Source organism: Rattus norvegicus, chromosome 19 (assembly GCF_036323735.1).
Source record: "Rattus norvegicus strain BN/NHsdMcwi chromosome 19, GRCr8, whole genome shotgun sequence".
NCBI lineage: Eukaryota > Metazoa > Chordata > Mammalia > Rodentia > Muridae > Rattus > Rattus norvegicus.
The window spans coordinates 64,051,300-64,078,050 of NC_086037.1; the positions used below are offsets into that span (position 1 = coordinate 64,051,300).

The following is a 26,751-nucleotide window of genomic DNA, read 5'->3' on the forward strand; positions in this document are numbered from 1 at the left end:
GTTGGTGAAATGCTTGCCTCACAAGCATGAGGCCTGGGTTTAGTTCTCAGGTTTTAAACAGCATGATGGCACATGCATTAAACTTAACTCTGGAAGACAGAGCCAGGCGAATTCCTGGGACCTGCTGGGAGACCAGTATACCTGAATAGGAGAGCCCAGGTCAGTGGGAGACCCTGCACTCTCCAAAAAATAAGATGGTTGGGTCCTGAGGAAGCATACATGTCCTCTCTCTTCTGTGTAAACATGAGCATCTACATGTGCATAGATAGCACATGCACATGCACATGCACACACACTCACACTTTCACACACATACACATGCTTGTGCACATATACACACAAACACACACATGCACGCACATACATTCACATATATATACATTCACATACACAGACACAGACAAGCAACACACAAACACATACAACACATGCACACATGCACCTACATAAACAAGTACACACATGCATACTCATGCATTCACACACATACACACATACACACTTATGCATGCATACACACAAACATGTATGTGCACGCATAGATAAACAAAGGCACGTGCATACACACATGCATACACTTACACATATACATGAATACATATACATACACACAGAGAGACAGGAACATACATGCACACACACACAGACACTCATGCACATACATACACACATATATGCACAAGCACACACACACATACACACACACACACTCCCAGGTAGATAGCAACAGAGCGACTGCTGACAGGCAGAATCTCAGTTTGGGTAGTTAGTTACTTAGAATATCAGAAACAATTATTTTTTCCTAAAGCCTGGCCCACCCTGGCTTAATTAAAAAGTGGCTCCCCAGATAAACAAGACACAGACTGTTGTTAAGATAAACCAATCTTAAGGTGAGTTCGTCCCCATCACTCCTTTATTCACATCAAAACCCAACAAGCTCTGGAAGCAGATGGGAGACAGCCATTGCAAACGTGTCATAACTTATTACATATTTGACTGCCAATTTGTACTTAAAAAAAAAAAAAAAAAACCCAACTAGCTCCAGGGAAGGAGAGAAAATTGGAGAGGCAAAGTCTATTGCATTTCAAATCAAGTTCCTGGTAATCGCAGCCACCCCGGAGACACTTAGGGGCTACAATTAAACGGAGTTAGCAACCACCTCGAAATTGAAGGCTTGCACACTTTGAAGGGCTGAGTCCGGCTCCTGGTTGGTAGCGCCTACTCAGCAAAGACCTGCGACCAGAGGGTAGACTTTGCAGGAGTTTAATTCTGTGTTCTGGAAATGAAAGTCCAGCTCTTCCTAACAACAAAGCAGCCAGTGCCAGCACACACCTTTGCTTGGCTTGGCTTTGGTGGTGGCTTCATTGCTGGCCCCCCAAAACCAATCTGTGAGGGGCTGACATTTGGCAACTATATTGCAGTTTGTTCTCGCAGCGGGTTTTTTTCTCGCAGCGATTTTTTTTCTCTTTTCTGCACCTGTTTCTTTGTATTTTTAGTCTAACTCTTAAACCTGCTGAGTTATGTGTTTAAAATGGGAAAGTCCCACATTGAAACTAAAGTCTCGGTTGAATTATGTATCATTTTCTAACTTGTGTGTACTGAGTCATTAATGTATATGCCTTTAGCAGTTGTCTATTGCCACACTAGGACTCCATGCCTTATAAAACAGAAGCCAGGTATTTCCTCATGATTTGCCAGTTGGGAAGGGCTCGGCTGGGCTCACCAGAGACTGCTGTCCCTAGGCTGATCTTAGCTCCAGGCTGTCTGGTAATAGGTGGCTTCAACCATCAATGTCAGTTGAGGGTGTCATCCAGGGACAGTCAAGGGCAGCCCAGCTTTTACAGATGGAGGATGGGTTCTAGGAAGCTAAGTTCTGTGTGTAGAACCTCCAAGCTTCTGTTTGTATAAGGCTTATCCATGTGCCACTGGTCAAAGAATGTCCCGTGGCTGACCCCACAGTCATGGAAGAAGGAGCTACACAAGAAGATGCCTGGGAGAAGTGTAAGCTACTGAAGCCACTAATGGAGTTACCACTTCTAACCCCTAACCTAGGGCTTCCTAATCCCTGGTACCAAGCATCTCAAATAGGTGGATCTGCTTTGAAAACTCGACTGGACCTAAACTGACTACATATTTCAGTTTGCTTTTCCCCCCTGAATTAAGCGTCTGCCATGGTTAGTGTAAAGCGCCAAAACCCCACTTTCTCAGTTAAGAATGTGGTAAAATGTGGGGATGAGATGACCCAGTAATTGTCATACAAGCATCAATCAATTAATTAACTAATTAATGAGAGCTCCAGCCTGTTGGGGTAGAAATCTTGGCTCGTGTTGGGACAAACCACACCAGGTCAACATGGTTCCACGTGGAAAGGTTTAATGAGAGAAGAGGAGAGGAGTAAAGGCTGGCCATGAGCATGTGGAGGGAATGGGGGAGGGGAATGGGGAGAGAAGGGACAAAGGGGAAGAGAGGAAGAGCAAGAGCAAAAGGGGGGCGGCAAGCAACTTCTTTTATAGTGAGTCAGGCACACCTGGTTGTTGCCAGGTATTTGTGGGGCAGAGCACACCTAGCTGTTGCCAGGTAACTGTGGGGGTGGAGCTTAGACAGAATGCTAACACAGCCTCCATGTAAAGAGCTGCACATGATAACATGTGCCTGTAACCCTGATACTGAGAGGAGAGTGGAGACAGGAGGATCGCAGGGATTCACTGGCCAGCTAATCTAACCATATCAGTGAGCTCCAGGCTCAGTGAGAATGATAGAGGAAGTCACATGACACTTCTGGACTCCACATGCATGCCCACACAGGTACATATGCACCTACACACACACACACACACACACACACACACACACACACACACACACAGCCTGACAGACATCTCAGTGGAGAAAGAACCTTCCTATGAAAGTATGAGGTCCTGAGTTCTAATCTCCAACACCAACACAAAAAGCTAGGGTGGAGTCATGAATGCCTATAACCACAGCACTGATAGGGTAGAAGCAGGAGGATTGCTGGCACTGACTGTCTGTTAGCCCAGCTCCAGGTTCAATGAGAATTCCTATCTTAATGGAATAAAGCCGACAGTGGTAGGGCAGGACATCAGAGTCCCCCTCTAACCTCCACATGCGCATATGGGCATGCACATCAATGGCTATGTATATACTACAGAGGGGAGGGAGGGAGACTGTAGGAACGCAAAACTCAAACTAGCAGTGACTTAGCCAAAATAGGCCTCTTAACACCAGAAGAGTTCATCCGCTAACAGAGCCAAGAACATACATGTCACAGCTTGAAGGGAATCCCTGTGATGTCAACACAAGGTCAAAAAAGGAAAAGTAATGAAGTTCACCCCAGCCTCTGTCCTGCTTGCCTCATTTGACCCTTCTGAGTCCCCTTAGTTACCTTTTCTTTTACATTTCCAGCAAATGCCCAGCACAGCAACATTGTAACAACTTATTCTAAACTGCCGATTCCCATCCGTGCCTGAAAAGTTGGAAGTCTGGCTTCCCTCAGACTTGTGTACCAAGCACAGCTGGTACCATGAGCTGGAAAACAGCTGAGCCCTTAGGTGGCCTATGCTTCTGTCCCCAACACTCCCAATAAAGTGAGGGGACTGTGATCTTGTGAGCTCTCTTAGGAAGTCCTTCACCTTTGAAATCTTCCCCCTGCTCTTCACTCTAGGACAGAGAGTTGAGCTTCTTCTCCAACCCACTTGCCAGGAGAGCATTGGGCCGATGAGCAAACACCCCTGAAATCCAGTTAGAGGGAGTGGCTTGGGTGCGCACATCGTCAAAGCAGACCTGAGAGAGGTGCAGGTCAACTAGAAACAGGTCACCATTATATCCCCCCTAAGATGTCATCATCCCTGACCTGGTGCCTAGACACAGAAGGCTACACACAGGGGTCATTGGGAGAGTACTGCCTTCAAAAGAGGAACCAAAGTCATTGACAGCTCATTATGAAAACTCACGTCATTCCGAACTCTCCCTGTCTACCACCACCAGAAAACTGGGAGAGGTGACTGTGTTGGTGAAGAACAATCCCTGGATAATGATCAGGGGCCAGGGAGATGGCTATGAAAAGCCACTTCTCCCAGCCTCCATCCCACTCCCTCCTCTTTTTCCTGCCATTTTTTTGGGGGGTTCTTTTTTTCGGAGCTGGAGACCGAACCCATTCCTGCCATTTTGAAATCTTCCCCCTGCTACTCACCCTAGGACAGAGAGCTGACCTCCTCCTCCCAACACACATGCCAGGAAAGCAGTGGGGGTAATGAGCAAACACCCCTGAAATCCACTAAGGGGGAGTGGCTTGGGGCGGGGTGTACACATCATCAAAGCCGACCTGGGATAGATGCAGGTCAGCTGGGAACAGGGCACAATTTACAACTCCCTAAGATGTCATTTATGCCTCCTTACTTGGGTGGCTTTCCAGGAACACAGGCAGTGTGGAGCATGGGCAGCCTCTGGGTTATCTTTTGTATACTTAACGTTCAACAGTTCACAGATCAGTCCCTATGTTCTCAGGGATGCTGAGACTACAGGACGGAGAGCTGTGTGTGTACATTCCTCACAAGTGTAGTCAGAGAGAAAGCTTGAGCTGGACTCCAAGGGGTGTGATCCCACAAGGTGTACCCTGTCAACATTTCCCTGAGCAATGTACCCCTCCAAACTGAGCTCCAAAGTATGGTCATCAAAAATAATAATCCCATGGCTAGCGGGAGATGGCTTCACTGATTAAGTGCTTGTTTTGCAAACATGAGGACCTGAATTCAAGCCCCAGAAGCCACATTTTTTTTTAAAAACACCAGTTGTGGAAGAGAGGCACAAATATATAATCCCAGGGCTGAGAAGGCAGAAACATATGGTCCCCTGAGCTCATATACCCTGCAAGGTCTGCAGCTGCCTGCACCACACTGCTGGACTATCCAACATAGAGCAAGCTTAGGTCCCAGGCCAATGAGAAACCCTCTCTCCAAAGGAAAATGTTAGTGCCTAAAGAACGGTACCCATAGTTAGAATATCTACACACACACACACACACACACACACACACACACACACACACACACACCATTAAAACTTGTATCTTTCTTGGACTTGCCATATATGTAGGGAGAGTGAACTGTCATTAAAGAAGAGGGTTGAAGATATTATATATTACAACCTTTGGTACACCTTCAAAAGCCCATGTTGCAGGTAGAGGATGGTGTGTCTGTGGAACCAACACCTCCTGATAGAATGGAGAAAGTGGGGGGAAGTTTCTGTGTGGTGCATGCATGTGCGTGTGTCTGTGCCTATGCCTGTGCCTGTGTCTGTGCCTATGCCTATGCCTGTGCCTGTGCCTGTGTGTGTGCCTGTGTGTGTGCCTGTGCCTGTGCCTGTGCCTGTGGCTGTGGCTGTGCCTGTGCCTGTGCGTGTGCCTGTGCCTGTGCCTGTGCCTGTGCCTATGCCTGTGCCTGTGCGTGTGTCTGTGCCTGTGCCTGTGCATGTGTCTGTGTCTGTGCCTGTGCGTGTGTCTGTGCCTGTGCCTGTGCCTGTGCCTGTGCCTGTGCCTGTGCCTGTGCCTGTGCCTGTGCCTGTGCCTGTGCCTGTGCCTGTGCCTGCTGCTGTTTTGTGACACACAAGATGTTTACTTGGCAACATCTCCTGGCTCTGTTCATATGTCTTAGCATTTCATACCCCCCTGTAAGGCCTACAGCTGGCCTCACTGCTGGGAATACAGTGCACAGACCTAAGCACCTATGACATATAATCCACTTATAGGAATAACGATTTTCTTAAAAAAAAAAAAAAAAGGAGTCTGTTGCTTGATGGCCAAAGGCCAATGTTTTAGAATAAAATCCAAAAAAAAAAAAGAAAGAAAGAAAGAAAGAAAGAAAGAAAGAAAGAAAAGAAAATGCCACGGGCATGCTGAGAATAAGGGAATGTTTGTTATATACTCAGCCCTAAATGAGGCATTTCTCCCTCCCTCCTTCCCCCAAGGCTCTAGGAGCACCATGGAAGAGATAAGGAAGGAAGCAAGGAGCCAGAGATGGTAGGAGCGCAGGGATAATCCGGATATGACATGGCTGCTACATTTGTGAACTCGGTAGTTACAGTGACCAGTGCAAGATCAACACAAGATCAGTCAGGAGCCAACAGGCAGCACCACCAGACACAACAGGAAAAGAAAGGAGAGAGAATAGGATGGGGTTACAGGTGCTCGGAGGTGTCCAGCCATGGTGAGGGGAATCTGGATGGGGCCAAGGTATATGTGTGTGTGTGTATGTGTGTGTGTGTGTGTGTGTGTGTGTGTGTGTGTGTGAAATTGTCAAATGATAAGTCAAATATTAAAAGAAAAAATTTTGAAAAATGAAAGAATGTCACATGCAGTGTACACTGAGGCTTCTTTTAGGGCCCCACCCTCACCCCAAGTCCATTGTTGGGAAGGGTTTGTAGAGTCAGTCACAGGAAAACAAGTTCAGATGTGTTCATTCTGTGGTCAAGACACCAGATACCAGACCCTGAATCTTCTCCATCAGAGACCTACAGTGGAGAGGAAGGGATTCTCTGCCCAAATCAGGACACCCACCATTGTTCTCTGCCTAGCATATTGGCAGTTGTATTTATTCTCCTATGACAGAAAATGACTGGCTAACTTGAGACTCTCGGCCACCAACCTGTAATTCTTTTATTTTTCTCCTGAGGGCTACTGCTGGGTTGCCTGGCTCTGGGAGTGACAGGGTGATTATCACTTATTTTGACACTCTGAATATCGTGACAAGGGAGAACAGAGAAGGATTGTGTGAAGAACTCAGTGCGGATCTATCGTGTAATTAGCCTTTCCCTGCCATCCAGAAACACACGCCACACGAGACAAGCATGGCAGGAGGCTGTCAGGCTGATGGGGAGTGGATTCTTCCTGGAGTCCAGGATACATGAACTGGGACAGAGCTGAGGCCAGTGTACCTCCACAGGCAGTGGGGACATCCACACAGATGCCGCTGTTGACCTTGGAGTTGTCTATGGCCACTGGGCTCAGTTCCTGAAGAAGCATCAAACCAAGAGCTGAGTCAGGCTGGTGACTGGTGCATACTTAGGAAAAAACCACGAGGGCAGATTGGGCAAGAGGCCAGCTATTCTCCTCTACAGCTCTGGCCAGTTGAATGAAAACAAAGCCCAGTTGTAGGCAAGTGTGTGGTTCAACACACTGCACACTGGGGGATGATGAATTGACTTGCCTCAGAGTTCAAACACATACCTGCAGGGCTTAGCGCACAAAAGTGTGTGTGTGTGTGTGTGTGTGTGTGTGTGTGTGTCTCCAAAATAATTGTATTTGTCACTTTTCCCATTGCTCTGACCAAATATCTGAGAAGAGGCAACTGAAAGAGTGGGGGCAGGCTTGGGGGGGGGAGTGTTACTTTGGCTCGTGGTTTTAGGGAACACAGTCTATGACAGTGGAGAAGACATGACAACACATGGCTCTATGGTGGCAGGATCATGCAGCTGGGACTCCTCAAATACAGGTGGATCCGAAGCAGAGAGTGGATGGGAAGCTGTTTCAAGATATAAATTAACAAGTGACGTCACCAGAGGCCTGCTTCCTCCAACAAGGCTCCACCTCCCAACATTCGTACAACCTCCCTAAACAGTGCCGCCAGCTGGGGACCGGGTGTGTGAACACATGAGCCTGCAGGTGACATTTCACACTAAAACCACAGCAGTTCTGTCCTTCTGTGCTGCGTGGAGTAGAATAGAAGTAGAATCTCCTAAGGAAAAAAGCCAGCTGTGTATCTACACCTGGGTGAAGACAAGGGCAGGGCTTTCTTATTTCCCAACAATTGATTAAAGGGTAGGCATTTTCTGTGTACCTGTGGGGCTACCTCAGGGTAAACCTGGTTCTCTCCTCTGATCAGCTCTTTGAGAACAAAGAAGCTGCCCACAGTGAGCATTCCAGGTTACACCAAGGTTCTTCTCCCAGAGTCTTTTCTACCTCCCCTAATCATCCAAATGCATGTGTGAGTCCCAGGGCCACAATGACTTCGTTTCTCTTTTTTCCTTTTTTCCTTCTTTTTTTTTCCTAGTGAAGTTTCGATCAGCAGACACTAGCTAAGGGAGGCAAACTGTGTCAAGTGGACTTAACCTGAGATGTTGGTGTAGAATTGATGAGGGCAAGGTTCCTTCTCTGCCTTCAGCCAAAATGAGCTCCTAGATAAGATCTTGGTTTGAAATCTGTAAGTTATGCAGAGTCTTGGGTGGCCCTCTCTTGCGATGTGACAGAGGTACCAACTCAGTGAGCTGCACATGACCTCATAGAGCCCCTTGGGTAGGAGACTCCCATTCCACTCACGGTATGCTTAGCACGTATAATTAACACTATCTTCCAACATGTGGAGCAGAAGTAAGGGTCTGCTTCTGCCAAGAGTGTTGTATAAGTGTGTGGGACCCTATATTTTCTCCACAATATTTTAAAGGCAAAGAACGAGATTGGTAGTGGATGTGCCTTGCAACACTCAGCTAATGGCAGCATGGGTTAAGTTAATCAAAACTCCATCCAACCTCTAGAGTGAATAGGATCCCCTTATTAACCTGACCACCTCAGACTTAATGGTCGAAAACCTGAGTCTGATTAATTGTGGGAAAATAAATCAATGTTCTAGCTTTGATGGTAGAAGGAGCATGTAAGCTAAACAAAAATTCTGGGATACCGGGTCAGCTCAAAAAACTCATTGTTTCCTTTAAGCCTCTGGAGTATGTTTATATAGTATATACTATAGTACTATTATACATATGCTATCACACACACACACACACACACGTGTGTGTGTGTGTGTGTGTGTGTGTGTGTGTGTGTGTGTGTGTATAGTAGCCATGTTTGTCTGACTGGGTCCTAGGCCACATGGCTGTCAGTGTTCATATTTACACTGTTTTTAAAGTTAAAGTTTAGTTGCAGAATCATTGCATCCACTCTGTGAGAGCATGACAGATTAGGCTAACCTTGCTCCCTCATGACCACCCCAACCTCATTCCCCATTCTGTCCTCCGATTAACCAGCATGACCAGTATGAGGTTTCAATGTCGCAAAGCTTCCGTCCACGCATGCTGTGGGGGTTTCCCTGGTAAGCATGTTCACACAGATAGCGGACGAGTTGGTCCTCAACCCGATGTGTTTCATTAGATGGTGTCACCTGGAATGTTGTCCACGGTAGACCCATTAGATCTGCTCCCCAAACAACCTCTAAGTGTTTCTTAATAGATGGATGCTGTCCTCTTATGAACTCCCCTGTTGCTAGACAGTTAGGCTGATTCCAAATTCCCATGAGAAAATCTACCCATGAGCTTCCTTGTGCAAACTGCTTGACTTGAGCATTCTCAGGGGTCGATGTCAAGAAGGCAAATGTATTCCTTTTAATCAAGCCCAGTTGTCCTTGTAAGTCTACCCTGGTTTCCCTTCATGTTAGCTGTGTGTAGGCAAGACCCTCACAAAAGATGACAAACTATTGACCCAGGCATCGCCAAGCAGTCTGTCTCTTCACGGAAGTAGGTCCTGTGCCCATGTCTCTTGCTTGTCTTGGCAAGGTCACACCATGTCACCACCCTCTCTACATCTACAAGTATCTAAGGGAGTTGGCTATCTAGTGGTATTCATGTAAAGTTGGCTCTTTTTTTTCATGGTGTAGCTTTTCCCTTGAAGGCCCTTGTCCTTTTCCTTGTTTGTACCTCCTCACCCCATAGGTATTTGCATAGGGAATCTTCACTGAGCCTGGGCTAGATGATGCTGCTCTTTGCCCCGGCCCCTCCCCCACCCCCTTCCTACTGATGGTTTCCTGCCTCTTTATGTCTCCGTCTCTCTGAGCTCCAGGATGCTGTGATGTATGACCCCCTTTGTGCTTCTATTTCCCCAGCACCTGTCCCAGGCATGGGCAGGCATCCCATAAGAGTTTTAAAAGCTCTTGTCATGAAGCCGCATCCAAACTGCAATGGAAGCCTGTAAAAATAAATCGCACATCAGCAGAAGGAAAAATTAAGCTGTCAGCTCCACCGAACAGGGGAGCTTTCTTTTCTGTATTTCGGGTCCTTTAATGTGATGGAGCAAGCAGGAAAAGCAGAGCTTGGGAAATGATTTGTCTTTTTAATTCAGAGAGTGATTGGCAGGCTATTCCCTTGCCGTCACCCACGGGGGAGAGGCCCCGACCGTCCTGCCCCTTTGATAACCGTCTCCTACCCTTTGGCCCTGCCCTCCTTAGGGACCACGGTGATGCGGATGACAGCGTTTGATGCAGATGACCCGGCCACTGACAACGCTCTCCTGCGGTACAACATCCGTCAGCAGACGCCTGACAAGCCGTCTCCTAACATGTTCTACATCGATCCCGAGAAAGGAGACATTGTCACCGTGGTGTCACCTGCGCTGCTGGACCGGGAGGTGAGCTGAAAGGATTCTGTTTCCTTCTTTGTGAGAATAGAGCACGGCTCCCCACAGAAGGAAACGTAGGGGAGTCAAGGACTCTCAAGACTGTAAAAGCAGGAACGAGATGTTTACACACAGCGAGGTGTATGGATCTCTAAAGATAAATGGGCTGGAATGTGACCCAGCCAGGCGCTCTGCAGGGCTGGGTTATTTCTGGTCTTTCCACCAGATAATCCATTCACCTACTCTTCAGACTCTTGAGATTCTGGACCCTGTAGAAGGGAAAAGAGGGTCACAGGGGGAAGGGGAAGAAAAGGGATATAGCTCTTTCCAAGGTTACCCAGACTGTCCTTGGTAGAGCCAGGCAGCTCCCTATCCATGTGCCCCACCCCCCGCCATCTCTGCCCTTTTCCCTATAAGCCTTCTGTAAAATCGCCCAGCCCTCGGGTCACATGTCATCATATAGCGATGCCCTCCCTGAGCTTCGGTTGGACCCCATGTTGGCTTTTTGCTTTTTTTTTTAAACCCAGTGTTTTAAAAAGCTTTTAGATTTAGGGGCCCTAGCAAAAATTCCTATTTTAAAGTCTTCTGAAAATGAGACATCTGAGAATCCTTAGGCCTAATTTCCATTCACACCTTAGTCTCGGGAGATATAATGATCAGATAAAGTCAGTGCCCTCTGACCCCATTAAACTGAGCCTGTGAGAAGTTGTTTATAGTTTGGCTTTAAGAGTGCACCCCCACCACCCGATGGGGCCCCGTCCTACCAGGTCCACCCAGCAGCTCGTGTGAAGTCCCATACACAGCAGCCAACTGTGGGCTCCTATCCATCTCTTGCTCTCCCTCTACCTAAGCGCCGATCCAGTAATGCAGCCCCTTGTTCCAGACACCTCTAGGCTTGACCCTGGATGCTGTCTTCACCTTCTGACTTGCCAGCCTTCCTTAATGGGTTCAACAGGGTCCATTTCCCTTCAGCGTTCCCAGCGAAGCCATCCGGGGTTTAGATGTCTTCTCATCTCCGTTTTCTCGGCTTTCCCACTTGTCGCCTGAGTCTGGATTAGGTCAGCCCCCTCTGAAACTCTACTCCATTCCTCAAGTCTGGTTCATTCCTAGTTTCTAGGTTCACACATAAGCCATCCCACACAGGGAACATATTTCCTTGAACTGTCTGTCTCCTGTCTCACTGAAGCATCTACTGGCCTAATGTCGCATCATTCAAAATGGAGTCACTGCTTTAATGTGATCATTTACGCTTTCGATTAATTGAACTGTAAAAAAAAAAAATCAGTTTCTGGGTCACACCCACCTTTTCTGAGGCTTAGTGGTCATAAGTGGCTAGTGGATGCTGACATAATACAGTGACGGTCTAGAATAACATACCAGTCCAGAAAGTTCTGTTAGCCTAGATTATAAATTAGAAATTGAAGGCTGCAGCCTGTGAATGTTTGAATCTTCACAACCAAGTGCAGTCCAAGGACCATTACAGTCCTAATTGCACGCTCGTTGACAGAGGGAGAGAGGTGAGTTGAGTTGAAATGGTCCCAATATTTACTCTCATGGGGCTAAGACACCAAAGGTTAGCATGGAAAATTTACAAGAAGAGAGAGAAAAAGAGAAACTCAGGTTTAATCATGGTGGCCACTTTAAAAATGTAACTGTCGCTGTTTAAAAACAAAGAGGAGAGTAGAAAATCTTAGCCCTTTCCCTGGACTTCATTTTCACATGCTTTCCCAACCCTCCCTATTTCCATGGCTACTATATTGGATATGGGTGTGTGCGTGCACAGGTGTGTCTGTGGGTAGGTGTGTTCACACATGTGTGCACGGGGCAAGGAGCTCAGTGGCCAACATCAGATGTTGGTGTCTTCCTCTGATGCTTATTTTTTTGCCAGAGATGGGGTTTCTCTCAGAAACAGAGCCCTAACTGTCTCAGTCAGACCTGGCGTCAGTGAGCCCCTGCATCTGCCTGTCTTCTGTTCACAGAGTTAGGATTACAGACACGGACCGCACTGTGTCTGACTTTTCCATGGCAATAAGGGATCTGAACACAAGTCCTAAGCTTACAAGGCATGTACTCTACATGTACATCTACAGCTGGGCCATCGACCCAGGCTGGTATTTCCTTTTACCTTGAAGATGATTGATAGCCTCCCAGTGCGATCCATATTGTCTACCTACCACACATGTATTCACACACAGACACACATATGTAGATGTAGATACCCACAAACACATGAATATACAAACACAATACCGCACACATTACATTACACATACACCAAACACACACACACACAATATACAAACACACATAACACACCACACACAGACACACAGACACACAGACACACAGACACACACACACACACACACACACACACACACACACACACACACACGAGAATCAGCCTTCTTGTAACCCTAAGCTCTCCAAAGGCCCTCCCTACTGTCATTTCTTCTGAGGGAGGCAGGACCGAATAGTGTGATTTTTACCCAGTCCAGCAGTTTGTTTTGGGGGGAAAGGAGGGGTCCCTATACAACATTCTTAAAGTTTATGTGGAGGACACAGAGGGTCTGAAGCCCTGACTGACTCTCTTCAGGCTCTTGTTGAGTGGCAACATGCATATCATCACAGAGCTGAATTAAGCGTTCCAAACCACAGTACCCAAGCAGCCCCCGAAAAGTAGAAATTCAATTGAACTGAAATTGGAAAATCAAAGACAACGAATGACGAGCGTCACTTCTTCGGGGGCTTCCCAGAGTTCAGTGCTGAGGTAGGCAACATCCGACACAAACCGGAGGAAAGAAATCTCTCTGGTTTCAGCATGTGAGCTGAGCGGAATGCTGCAGCCAGCCTCTGAGCCCACAAAGCTGCAGCCCCGGCTCCTTAAAGAGACAGGAGCTACCTCTCATGTTCCGATTCCCTGGCTCCCAGCATCTCAATCTTACTGGGCTCAGCTACTCTCTTAAGATTCCCGTGGATGTGTTAGGTCCCTTCTGCCAGAGAGAGGGTGGACTTCCATGTCAGTTTGATTCCCAGAGAGCTACTGAAAAGCCTCTCTATTCTAGGTGTGTTTAGCACAGCTGGGCGTTCAGCGTTCCCTTTCAAGAAAATGCTTTGGCACCTGAGAGGGAAGCTCAGTGGGGAGAGCGCTTACCTCCGAAACATGAGGACCAAGGTTCGATCCCCAGAACCCATGCCTAAAACAGCAGCATGTGGCAGCGTCCATTGTAACACCAGCTCTGTAGACTCAGAGACAGGAGGATTCCTGGGACTTGCTGGCCAGTCTAACCTAATTGATGAGCTCTGGGCCACAGATAGACCCTGTCTCCAAGGAAACAGATAGGGTCGGTCTCTGAAGTTGTTCTGCAGCCTATGCACATACATGCACACCGACAAAGGTACACATACATCCTCACGGTAGTGTTGTTGTTAGAGAGAGGAAGGCCTGGAAAGATGGCTTAGCAGTTAAAAGCACTGGCTGCTCTTGTAGAAGACCTGGGTTCAAGTCCCAGCACCTACATGGTGACTCACAACCACCTGTAACATCTATCCCAGAGGATCAGATGCTCTCTTCGGACCTCCTCAGGAAGCAGACACGCACATGGTGTCACGGACATACTTGCAGGCAAAACTCCCATGAACACATAAAAGAATTGTAAAACTATTTCAAAAATGGAAAAAGAAAATCTTCATCTGAGACATATGAACTCTGATGTAAGTCAAGTTTGACTTTTCTCCCAGGATCTCAAGTGTGTGCATGTGTGTGTGTGTGTGTGTGTGTGTGTGTGTGTGTGTGTGTGTGTGCTCATATGCATGTACATGTGCATGTGTGTGTGCATGCCTGTGTGCCTGTGTCCCTGTGTATGTATGTGTGTGTGTGTATGCGTGTGTATGTGTCTGTGTATATGTCTCTATGTGTGTATGTATATGTATGTGCAGGGGAGGATGTGGGTATGTCCTTGTGTATGTATGTGTGTATGTATAGGTGTGTATGTGTGTGGGTGTGCCTGTGTCCATGTGTATGTTGACACTGCCAAGTGTAGATGGATCAGAACTCCTTTGAGAGCAGTGGCTCCCTCATTGCTCCCAGTTCCTCAGCTCCTCAGTCCTTACCCGAGAGGAGACAAAGCTAGCGTCCATCCCTACCTTACCTAGAGTGGGGACTCAAAACCTATGGCTCCTGTGAGCTCGGGTGATAGCAAAGTCCCATTGACTTTCCATGTGGTGCGTTTCCTGCCGGGAAGCAGAGAAGCCATGTCCTACGGAGGAGCCGACAGGAAGTATTTGCTCTGGGGAGAAACAGATGAGCTGGAATCAGAGAGGAGGCGTCCCATGCTGAGCCAGTGTTTGGAGCCTGCTCCTTTGTCTTCACTGTTTTTGTGGCCGGCTTTCTCACTGAGCACACCATGAGGACAGCGTGGTGCAGCAGTGAGGAAGTGACCTTTCATCCACTGCATGTGGCTGGTCATCCTTTTCTGCATCTTCCTTGCTCCTGAGGACACCTTAATGAGTCTAAATGAAGCAGGTGCCTATCTATGTCTTCATGCTCTGAGGAGGAAGAGTATTCTCTCCGCCTGCTTACTGGCCTATCTCCAGCTCTTAGTACAAAAGAGGAATGACTTGTAAGTTGAAAAGGAGGAGTGATGGGGGCAAGCGCAGCTGACTTGTGAGATCAGTGACTGCTACTGTGAGGCCATTGATTACTATCCCAGAGTGTCAACAGACCGCAGGTTGCACTTGGGAATCTGATACATTTTCCATTGCAAGCTTGAGCTTGAGTGAATATCACTTTCTCTGATATTCTACCAGAATGATACTTTCTAAAACAAGGATCCTTAGATCTCTGATCCATCTACACATCTGCATGGCCAAGTACGGTGTCAGATGTGTAATCGAGTCAAGATGTGTTCAGTGGATAGATTGGTAGATGGGTGGGTAGCTGGCTGATTGAATTGATTGATAGGTATTTGGATGGATGGATGGATGGATGGATGGATGGATGGATGGATGGATGGATGGATAGATGAATGGATGGATGGATGCATGAATGAACAGACAGATGATGACTGGGTAAGTGGATAGATAGACAGACAGACAGATATATAAATGACCTAAACTCCTTGAGTTTATATTATCTCAGAACATACTACTGGGTCCTCATTCCTGCATGGTTGTACAAAGAGTCAAAGCTATTTTATTTCAGTTGCTAGCTTAGTCTTACCTCTGCGCCATCATTTTTCAGTCTAATTAATGCCTTTGTTGCCTGCCTGGTACCAAAAACTGCACCAGGCCCTGAGGCATAGTCTAGTGATCCACACAGGGAAAGGCAGGCCTGTGAGAATCTGTGCCTCCAACTCAAATATTCAGGGAAATGTTTGTAGAAAGTAAGAACCATGTATCCTACTCGACAAACCTGGGTTCATCTGGAGGCACCGTTTTCTTCTTTTCTATGGCCATACTCAGCCACTCCGTTCGAACAGCTCCATCTGTGCTTTTAAACTCTGTCTGGCTGCACTACAAAATAAAATCAGATAAAGGTCTCTCGGTTGATAAATGGTCTATTTAGCTGATCATCTTGGCTGCTAGACTGGAATTCATCATCTGGAATCTGCCAGCTTTTTCTGAACTCGACCACAATTTGCAACTACTCAGAGCACCTAATGGTCAGGGAATTTTTTTTTTGTTTGTTTTCAAATAGAAACAGTTTCCAAAAGAGGCCCTTAAAAAGAGAACCTCCCTGAAGAAGAGCCCTTGTTCCTCTCAAGGGGTTCGAGCTGAGCACTTCCCCATCTTTGTTCCAACTCACCTTCTTTATTATGCATCATCTTGCACATAATCTAGGCAGGTCATCTCCTGCCTATGAAATATGCACATACTAAACCAGATCATAGGCCCGGGGATGTCTTGATTTTCTATTTGCAGCTGGTAAGGGATTCCCCAAAACTTCATCAGTGCCCAAAGTTTTAGGCCTAATGTGAAATTTAGGAAATTCTTTCCATGGGGTAAAGGGTTTACTTTTAGTTTTTATTTGCATTTACCTGCTGCGAGGTCGTGAGATAGTTCTAGAATGTACCCAAAGTGAAAACAGAGAATGACTGAGAAATACCTTTTAAATTCATTTATATCTGTGTGCATAGGTGTGTGTGCATATGTGTGCATGCATGCATGTGTGCATGAAGGTGAGTGCACAAATGTGTGTGTGCCTGTGCGTGCATGCAAGTGTGTATGTGTGCATGTGCACGCATGTGTGTGTGTGTATGTGTGTGTGTGTGTGTGTGTGTGTTGTTACACCTGTACAGTTCCCCTCGGAGGCCCAGCAGAGGCCCTTGGATTCCCCCAGAGCTGGAGTTACAGGCAGTTACGAGCCAACCTGACATGCATGAGTGTTGGGAACTCAACCATGGTCCTCTGGAAGACCAGCAAGCACTCTTAACTGCTGAGCCATCTCTCCAGGTCCCCATCGAATTATTTTATGCAAACAAAGTAGTTGATGAATCTGGATGCGAGCCCTGAAGTCCAAAGAGAACCGTGCGCTTGGTTAAAATGGCCGGCGTTATCACATTGTCTTGTAGCTGCCTTCCAGAGACACGTGAAGGAAATTGTGAAAATGATATCAGATCAGGCTGCCTGAGAAAATACGAGATAGCATCTTCTCCATTCCATGAATAAAAATTAGAAGCAGTAGTCATATTCTCGGGGAAATAAATGTTTCGAGGCCGTTCTAATCTATGCTAATACTTCTCTCGTTACCATCATGTTTAAAAGATTGGTGATAATTGTATACAATTCAATCACGCTGCCAGGAGCAGCGTCTTTGTTTGCTCCGGTGGGTGGGACCAGAATTAGAGAGTGACAGCCTCGCCATCTCTATAAGCTATTTACTCATAAATATTTTTGTTTGGATAATTTCCTCCATTTTTTTTATCACTTTGCTGCTGAGTACATAGAGGAAGAGAAAGCACATGTAAATAAATGGTCTTATTATTTTTAAAATAACACACATTATCCTTGCCAACGCGGCACAGATGGTGAACTGCACTGTGGGGTTGCACTTGTTCTGCATGTCCACAAGGAAAATGGAGCAGGATGCGTCTGAGGTGGGATGCTAAGCCCTGGGGTCTGTCATGGAGCCGCAGGCTCCTACAGATGATAGTCTTGGGGTAGAAACAGAGGTTGCTGGGTTCTCAGGCTGTGCCTTCCTCCCTCTTTTACTCTGAGCAGATTCCAGAGACCCGAGTGCATCTAACAGGCCTCCCCTGTCATCCCCACTGCCCCTCTATAGCTGTGGGTTGGCTCAACAGAAGCTACCGTTCTGTCTAGATGCTCAGTATGGCTTCAGCTCAACTGGAGTCTGACCCGATAGCCAGGAGCCACGGGCACAGGCGCAGTCTTTGCACTCCAGACGTATCCACATAAAAACGCAGCTTTCACACCAAGAATAAGAGTGGGTGTGGCTAAGGAACACAGATTCAAATTGCCCCAGATACCATGGTCCAACATAGTGACCGCTATAAAGTTTTTACAGTAAATAAAATTCTAAATCAAGGTACTTCTCAAATACATTTCTGGAAACATCAAGTAGAGATACAGCAAATTAGGAATGTCTCTGTAATGGGCCTCAGGCGACATTCTTGGGCTTCATTCTTATAGATTTACCAGCGTCACAGGATATTAGGTCACTCACAGCGCTGGGCAAGGACTATTAAAGGCGTGATGATGGCCCAAGGTAACTTTGCTCCTACTCCTGCTCTCCCCATCAGTCAGACTTACAGGATGGCAAGAACAGGTTTGGCTCTTTGTTCCCTGAGACCATCAGTTCATGCAGCTTCCTCCAGGCCTGTTTCTTCCCGTGCCACACTGAGGTAACCCACCATCCTTTTCTCAGGGGGAAACGGGGACAACGGAGAGAGATAAGCAGCATCGTAATGGCTGGCTTGTTCCAAAGCATTCTGTAAATCTGAGTTGAGACCAGTTACTTCTATGATTGACAGTGAGACTGGAGATGCAGGAAGCCGTCAACTTCCCATGCTCCACAGGAAGTCAACCTAGACCCTGTCCGTGCAACAGGGAAAATGGCAGGCTCTTTCTCTTCCGGGAAAACCCAAGGTCAGTTTCTAAATCTCGGAGATTTATGTTGATGAGATTAGCAAACACTTTTCAAATCCCTGCGGAACCTGCAGCGTGTGGAGGCCCATGTGAAGCCCTCCTGGCAGGGGAGCAGAAGTGTGACAGCAAACACAGATGTAGGGGGTAGGGACACATCTGGTGCTGATTCCCTGGAAAGAGTCGAGGGCTGAGTGGAGACGCAGCAGTTAGAGCCCGGTAGTGGGAAGAGCAGCCTGTTAAACTGAGGGAAACTGAAGAGGAAGGAGTGGCCCGGAGACGCAAGACAGGAAGCTGGCACCGGAGTTCAGTGGGCTTCCAACGCCTTTCTGGGGATGGCTTCCCGCTATAAATGGGAAGCTAGCAACCATCATTTAATGGTTAGACCCAGCCCTGCTCATCATGGTGTTTGCAGGGTGTTGACTTGGAGGGATGGCTCCTTACCCTGAAGGAGAGGTGAAGAAGGGCAGCAAAGAGGCATTAATGAGAAAGACATGGGAGGCTCAATGGCCAAATGGATGCTCAGAGTTCCCCTACTAATCAAGGAGGGTGATGGCGACTGCGCCTTGAATCGCAGTTCTGCCATCTAGTTTTCTGCTAATAAACAGTCTATTTTGAGCCTCCGTTCCTGTATGTACGTCTTTGAACACCACGTAGTCAGTAGTCACGTGGCTGGGTAGTCTGTAGTCACGTGGCTGGTAGCCTGTAGTCACGTGGCTGGGTAGTCAGTAGTCACGTGGCTGGGTAGTCTGTAGCCTTGTGACACATGTTAAATGAAGACATGGTTTGCTGTTAAGAGAGCTTCATTTTTGTTACTTTGACAAATGTTTTGATTCGTGGAATTTTCTCTTCATTCCACTTCGTTTTCTTTTGGGTCTTTGTACATTAAAAAAGAAGAAGAAGCTTCAGATGTGAGTTGGTGATGAGAGTAGAGGACTCTTCTGTCACCTTAAAACCCTTCGTCTCATTTTATGTGGAGTTGCCTTTAAAAAAAATGAAGAAGTCATCTCTTTCAGAGGGCTTTTCTTTTCTCCCTTTCTCATAGCAGCCAAGAACTGGTTGGTGAGTTATTACAGATTTTCCTCATGAACAGATTTCCCAGTTTTGAGGTTAAAATGACAGCCTTCTGAACCACCCCTCCCATTAATGCTTCAGTCTAGAGGAGTGTCCTCTAATTTAGGACAGGGTTCTGGCTGAGTTCTGGTGTAAAGTGGCAGAGAAAAGCAGGACAAAGCTGTGTTCTTGCTAGAATGAAAGCCCGACCTCTCAAGACAAGCTGCCTGGGTGTCTCCGAGTGCAACTACAGACTTAACAGTGTGGTCTCAGCCTAGACAGGATCGCAGGCAAAGCTGTGGTTGGTTCCCACTATAAAGCAGTTTGGAGAAAGGCTCCACTTCAAGCTAGCACAAACTATTAGTACAGGGCTTCCAAACACAATCTCCAGGGTCCCAGGATTGGAGCTACATGTGTGTGGTTTGAGAAAGCACCTCCCTGCTGACAGTTTTCTTCACACGCATGAGACGACATCATATTGTTAATTAGAACCCTTCAGGAGACCTGGTACTGTCCTGTCATGTTCAACAGCCAGCAGGGCTGCAAATTTAAGACCTTCTGTCAGCTTAGAGGTGAGCATACTTTTTCATTGACACCCAGATAATAAGTCTTTCAGGACTTAAGGACTTGAGAACTCTGCAGAGATGGCCCGGTGGTTAAGAGCACGCACTGCTCTCACAGAGGACCCAGGTTCAGTTCCCAGCACTCACACTGGATAGCTTACAACCACAGCTCCAGGGAATTCCAATGCCTCTGTCCTCCATGGGCACCTGCGTCAAGTTCATCTACTCACATATACATACGTGAACATGATATAAATAAATATTTTAAAATTTTCAAAGGTAATAAAAACAAATATTTAAGAAATTTCAAAAGTATTAAAAACAATTGATGAGTCTCTTACAGGGTACTTTCATAATTGATGGAAACATTTTGGAATCTTTTTTTATATAAAATGGATTTTTTTTTCCAGTGTGTGAGCAATCAAAAACTAGCCAGCAGGTTGGCTTTGACCCACAGTCTGTAATTGGCAGACACTGACCTTAATGATCACTGGTCAAGGTGGCTGAAAAGTGGTGGCCTGACATATTGATTCTCACTTATCTCCGTGTGTCTATAGCTGAGGGCCACTCCATGTACTGAATCACAGTTATTTATTGCCCCCCTGAAGAGCAATTATCTGAACAGAAGTGAAGCCATGGATGGTGCGTCTGCCTTCATTCTTTTGACAGCAAAGTCCGTTCCCCTCATTGTTAAGAAACAGATTAACCTCAGGTAATTAAATCTTGACTCAACATCAGATTGTAATAATTAAAACAATGAGTCCAGCCTGAGAATACTAAAAGGGAGAGTATTGTCTGACGTGGACCTGCGGGCAGCTTCGAGAATACCCCATAGGTACTCAACCCTCGAAAGTGTCAAAATCTAGGGTGAGGCCATTTGAGAAGGACTCTTTCTGACAGGTCAGGGCCCCACAGTAGAGAGAGAGAGGACTCAGTTGGCGGCCATTTTTTTTATTATTAACTTGAGTATTTCTTATATACATTTCGAGTGTTATTCCCTTTCCCGGTTTCCGGGCAAACATCCCCCTCCCCCCCCCCCGGCGGCCATTTTCTTAGCAGAACTTAGAAGCTAGGGGAATTGCCAGCAGCACCAGGGGATAGAAGTAGCAGAAGTGGGGGTTATAGGTGTGTCCCCACATTCTTAGGCTCAACAGTGAGCCCTTGTGGAATGGGAAGGAACCCAAGCATTTTCCAGAATCACCTGAAGACAGAAAGGGGTGTCCTGCACCAGGCTCAGACATTTCATTCAGACCTGGAACTTGACCTTGTGGCTAATCTGAAATGAGACTATTGGGTTTCTGCTGTGGGTGACACCTGTCAGGCACAAAAATATGTGTGCCATGTTTAATTGACTCTCAATGGCAATTTCTCAAGGTGGATGAAGAAGCCCTAGTTACACAGAGGGAAAGCCAAGGTTACTGAAATTTGAACCCAGGCTGTCTCACCTCCAAAACCCATGGGTACTTTCCCTCTTATGTTTGATCAGTGCCACCACTGTACATCTGGGAGGTGACCTCACAGAAGAAGCAGGTTGTAACCTGTTGGGAATTGTTCTAATGTTTTGTCGTATTTTGGCTCCCAAAAGCTACACCTGTAGACTTGAGGATCCCTGTCCCCAGTTGGCTTTAACTGATAATAAAGAATTGTCACATAGCCACTGGTTGGACAGGAAGTCTGGGATGAGGCAAGGGACTGAGAGATGGGGGAGAAGAGGAGAATCACCGTGACTCAGAGGCAGAGGGATCAGATTTTAAGAAAAAGAAGAAAATTTATCCAGCAATGTAGGTGGAAAGAGGAAGCAGCCATATTTGGGGGTGGGCTACCCAGAAGGTAACAGGGCAGCAAAGATAAAACATAGATTTAGAAGATGTTAGGGGTGGAGAGATGGCTCAGAGGTTAAGAGCACTGGCTGTTCTTCCAGAGGTCCTGAGTTCGATTCCCAGCAACCACCCACCTATAATGAGATCTGGTCCTCTCTTCTGGCCTGCAGACATACACACTGGCAGGTTGCTGAATATATTCCTAGATATATATACTCTTTAAGAAGATGTTAGGCCAAGAATACAGGAAGAAAATATAAGCTAGCCACGGGGAGGATTAGAAGTGCCCAGCCATTAAGCTAGTCAAGGCACATCAAAATTAACTGTCATACATATGTCTTTCATTCAAGAATCCAGAGAGCTCTTGAGTGGGTGCAGCACCATGCAGGACCCGTTGGGAACCAAAGTGGTTGGGCCAGTTCACCACTATAGTGAGTCAGCTTTCAACACATGAAAGCAAAATGCTCTGATGTTTGAGCATGATGTTTGTTCTGGCCTGGATGTAGGCTTCAATTCCCACTGCTGTAAGGATGGGGCGCTGATATGTCAGTGTGTAGGGATGGCCGATTGTGATTGGACAGCCTATCAGTAAGGAGATTTCTGGGGGAAACAAAACTGGTCTCCCTCTCTGAGCAGCCATTAATTGCCCAAAGCTCTTTATCTAAGGGTGAGGCCTTGTGAGACTCCCCCATCCATATTGAGATCTCCTGGTGTCATTGTGCTGGGTTCATTTAGGTGGCCATATTGCTAAGATTTCATGGGTGTAGATTTCATGTCATATATATGAGACACTAGCTCATATGGCCAACACTATATGGATTCATCAGGTTAGTGTGTGTGTGTGTGTGTGTGTGTGTGTGTGTGTGTGTGTAAACAGTAATAAAGAAGAGGTCATGATATTGAGAAGGAGTCAAGGGGACATGGGAATATAGAAGGAAATGAATGTGGGGTTGAAATTATGTAAATTCAATGTTGAAGAGTAAAATTTCAAAAATACCAAAATAGTTATATGACCAACCAAATAAAATAAAATAAATGGAACAGGTGGCCGCCTTCCAGGTCACTGTGTCTAGGTGGCCCCTACTCCTGTGGCCATCTAAGTTCGAGGCAGCTGTGGGCAGAAGGCTTTCTCTCCAGTTAGCAGAGAGATAGAATACAACACAATAAGAATCAAATGAGAACAAGAGGGTTGGCAGAGGGTAAAGGAGGCTACGCCAGCCCTGGCAACCTAAGGTTGTTCTCTTGGACCCACCTGGTAGAGAGAGCAAACTGATTCCCACAAGTTGTGACCTCCTATGACATAGTATGCAGGCACATACACTCGGTCGAATGGATACATAGCTGGGTGGGTGAGTGGGTGGGTAGGTAGATGATGGATGGATGGATGGATGGATGGATGATAGATGGATGGATGGATGGATAGATGGATAGATGGATGGATGGGTGGATGGATGGATGGATATGTGGGTGGGTAGGCAGGCAGGCAGGCAGATAGATAGATAGATAGATAGATAGATAGATAGATAGATAGATAGATAGATAGACAGACAGACAGACAGACAGACTGGAATAAGGAGAAACTTTTTAAAAGACTCAAATGGCTTTATAATATGTCCCAGTGCCATCTGAGCCAACAATATATGTGCCAGGACCAGCAACAAAGGTTTCCACTGAGTTTTGTGTGAAGAACCATGGTCAAGATCATCCACAGAGGACCGTGGCAGTAGGTTGTTGGAAGCCAATTAAAACTGTGACAGGAAGCTGTGCCATGGTGGGAGGAGGGTATAACTCTGAGTGTAGACTGGCTTCAATGCTACCCAGTTGATTTGTTAGCAATCAGTAGGAGTCTGTCAAACATGGGGGCCTGGGCCGGGATGCCAGAATCACAGACAAAGCAATTCAGATACCAGGGAGGGTGCCTATAAAGTCACACTTAGGAGAATCCTGTCACCACATCTGCAGAGGAAGCAACAAGCATTCCAGTTTCCCTAAGTGGCACAAAGCTGGCAGTGGATTTGCGTGGCTTCGTTTAATAGTCACAAACACACTCACTGTCTGCTTCCCTCCCCCATCCTTGCCCCAGATCCCAGCAGGTGGTGGGCAGACCGAGTTGTGTGTGTCTGCGTTTTCCAGATAGGCCTGAGGAATCATTTGTTTTGACCTTTACCGAGAGCAGATGCAGAAATGACTCTGAGTGGCATCTCTATTTATGGATGTCTAAACCGGGAGGCAGAATTCAATTCTGTCCACTGCTCTCTCTCTCTCTCTCTCTCTCTCTCTCTCTCTCTCTCTCTCTCTCTCTCTCTCCAGGGTCTTCTGAATTGTTTTCTACAGAAGACTCCTTGGCATCAAAACTCCAGCTTTTTGTCCCCTTGAGCTCTGGCATTCTGGGACAGGCATAAGTTGGAAGATTTTCCTATTCCTGTCTTCTTGTCTTTCTGTCTTGTGTTTGAATATCTCTCTGTGTGAGAGGCTATGGGTCACCTTGGTACCCGACAACCACCCCTTTAAATAGTATACACATACACACGTCTCTGCATACAGATGGTCAAATAAGGTCCCCAGGACTCAAAGGAGTTCCAAAAAAGCTAAAAATAACCTGTCTGTTAAGATTTGATGTTTAGTAAAAATAATACCCAAGGGGTTACCCTGCCTTGCTTGAGTCACAAGGAAGACACCAGAAAGCTGGACTTGACCCACACACCTCTGCTCTACTACATGCTGCTGAGGAGAAACATGGGCCATGTTCCTGGAGAATCTTAACAGGGTCAACCTTGAACTTCCTAAGACTCATTTCAGGAACGTCTGTGGTTTTTCCTTCTGAGAGTCCTCATGTGCGGTAAACTTGACTCAGTTTCCCCAGTCCTCCCATTAGACACCCCATACAGTGGTGGAGACAACTGTGAGTCTTCTGCTGCTGCTAGTACTTATTGCTAAGAACTAGTACCTAGTGCTTAGTGCTGGTGTATGACACAGGCATGTTCCAAACAGGTGAAATTCCTCCAAAGTGGTTGATCTTGTAAATGAATCAGTTTGGAAATCACCTAGGTGAAAGGTAAGGCATAATTCTAGGGGTGCCAGAAAAAATTAGATTCTGACCTAAGGAATGGCTGATCCTTTGATGGATTCATTATATGATGTCATTACTGAGAAGTTATAAAAGAAGACATGTAGCCTAGCTAGAGGACATAGGGTGCTGGGGCCATGTCCTTGCTGCTGTTCTGTTTCCTTTCCAGCCTGCGGTAGGCTGTCCTGTCATGCCCTCCTCACCACAGTAGACTGACGTCTCTGAGACCATGGGCTAGAATGAACCTTCTCAAGTCATTGTTGTCAACCATAGTGACAAAAAGCTAGCCATACAGCCCCTGGCCAGATTTCTAGATGGCACATGCACTGAAGGCCATTGCTCTTCCAGAAGGTTAGGTGGTTCCCATACAACCAGTCAATCCATCCCCAGGGAATGGTTGAAGCATCTGCTGCCTCTCATGGTACCCTTCCTTCAGCTCTTGTGAAGGGCACAGAGGGGCCCTACTAGATTCTGCCTCACAGTCTCTACAGAAGTAGGCGGGCCTTTGCCTCCTGTGGGGTTAGCATGGTGTAGGGATTCAGGCTGTGTTGGGAATGGTCCTATGCATAGCTAGGCAACAGGCATAAAGTAAGGCCTTCATTTATCCTCATCACTGTAGGACTGGGTTGAGTCCTGATGAAGCCCTTCCTTTATCATACTTCCAAATTAGAAACCTTGCCAAATGCCAGGCGACTAGAGACCAAGCCACAAGCCTTTGTACCAGTAGAAATGATTGACAAGCAATGAGAATGTAGCCAGAAGAACTTGTTAATGCTTTACACTGCAACTAGAAGGAATCTGTCCTCCCCAACCTCAGGAGGGGAGATGGACCGTGTTCACCCACGCAATGTCCACTGCAGGACCATTTTACCCCATGGGAAGGGGCAGGGGGAGAAAAGGAGAAGTGTGTGTGTGTGTGTGTGTGTGTGTGTGTCTGTCTGTCTGTCTGTCTGTCTGTATGTCTGTGTCTGTGTGTGTGTGTGTGTGTGTGTGAGAGAGAGAGAGAGAGAGAGAGAGAGAGAGAGAGAGAGAGAGAGAGAGAGCGCACATGCTAGGAACTGTATCACCAGTCAAGCCCTCTGCCCTTCCCCCAAAGTGGAGGGGACGGAGGAGGAGTCATTCAGCTCTAGCCCAGTGGAAAAAGACATCTTACCCAGTAAAAAGACACCTGTCTTCATAATGGATGTCTTTATGTCGGAAGTATGGTTTGGTGGGTTATGTGAGCTGGCTTTTCATTCTCGTTTGACCCCTTGGCTCTGGAGAAGATAGGAATTTTCAAGCTTGTCTACTAGCAATCTGAGCCTGTGTCGTTGATGATCCTGAGTGGACTGCTCTCTGTCAGTGACCCGCTGTACTTGGAGGCTTGCACGCTTGGAGATGTTTCCTGAGTCTAGAACACTTCACATTTCCCATTAACAGAAAAGTTTAATTGCTGTCAGAAAATCCTGGCCTTCCCAGTGTCCCTTCTGACTGACAGTAGGGAGCAGTAAGTTCCCACTAATGACTTCCTTGATTATAGAAGCTGGCAAATGAACTGAGTCCTTGTCACCTGGACTTAGTATCCTGGACTCCAGCAAGGTAAGACCTTGGGAGAGAGCAGCTTTGTCCTGTGCAGCGGACAGAGCAGTCCCAGGCCTGCCAGCAGCAGGTGTTAGAGCAGATAATGAGGTTGCCTGGTGTCCACCAGATGATGAGAAAAGTGGCCTCAAAGGATGTGTGCTTAAAATAGCATTTGTTTATGTGCTACTTTCG

At 46.7% G+C, this 26,751-nt stretch overlaps 1 protein-coding gene across 1 annotated transcript in view; it reads left to right on the forward strand.

Annotated features, from left to right (window-relative positions):
• The window catches only part of Cdh13 (cadherin 13), a 1,037,872-nt gene that overhangs the window by 793,049 nt on the left and 218,072 nt on the right, over window positions 1–26,751 (forward strand). Inside the window, exon 7 of the mRNA NM_138889.2 lies at window positions 10,227–10,405. Coding sequence (NP_620244.1) covers window positions 10,227–10,405 — 179 coding nt within the window. The remainder of the gene's footprint in view (window positions 1–10,226; window positions 10,406–26,751) is intronic.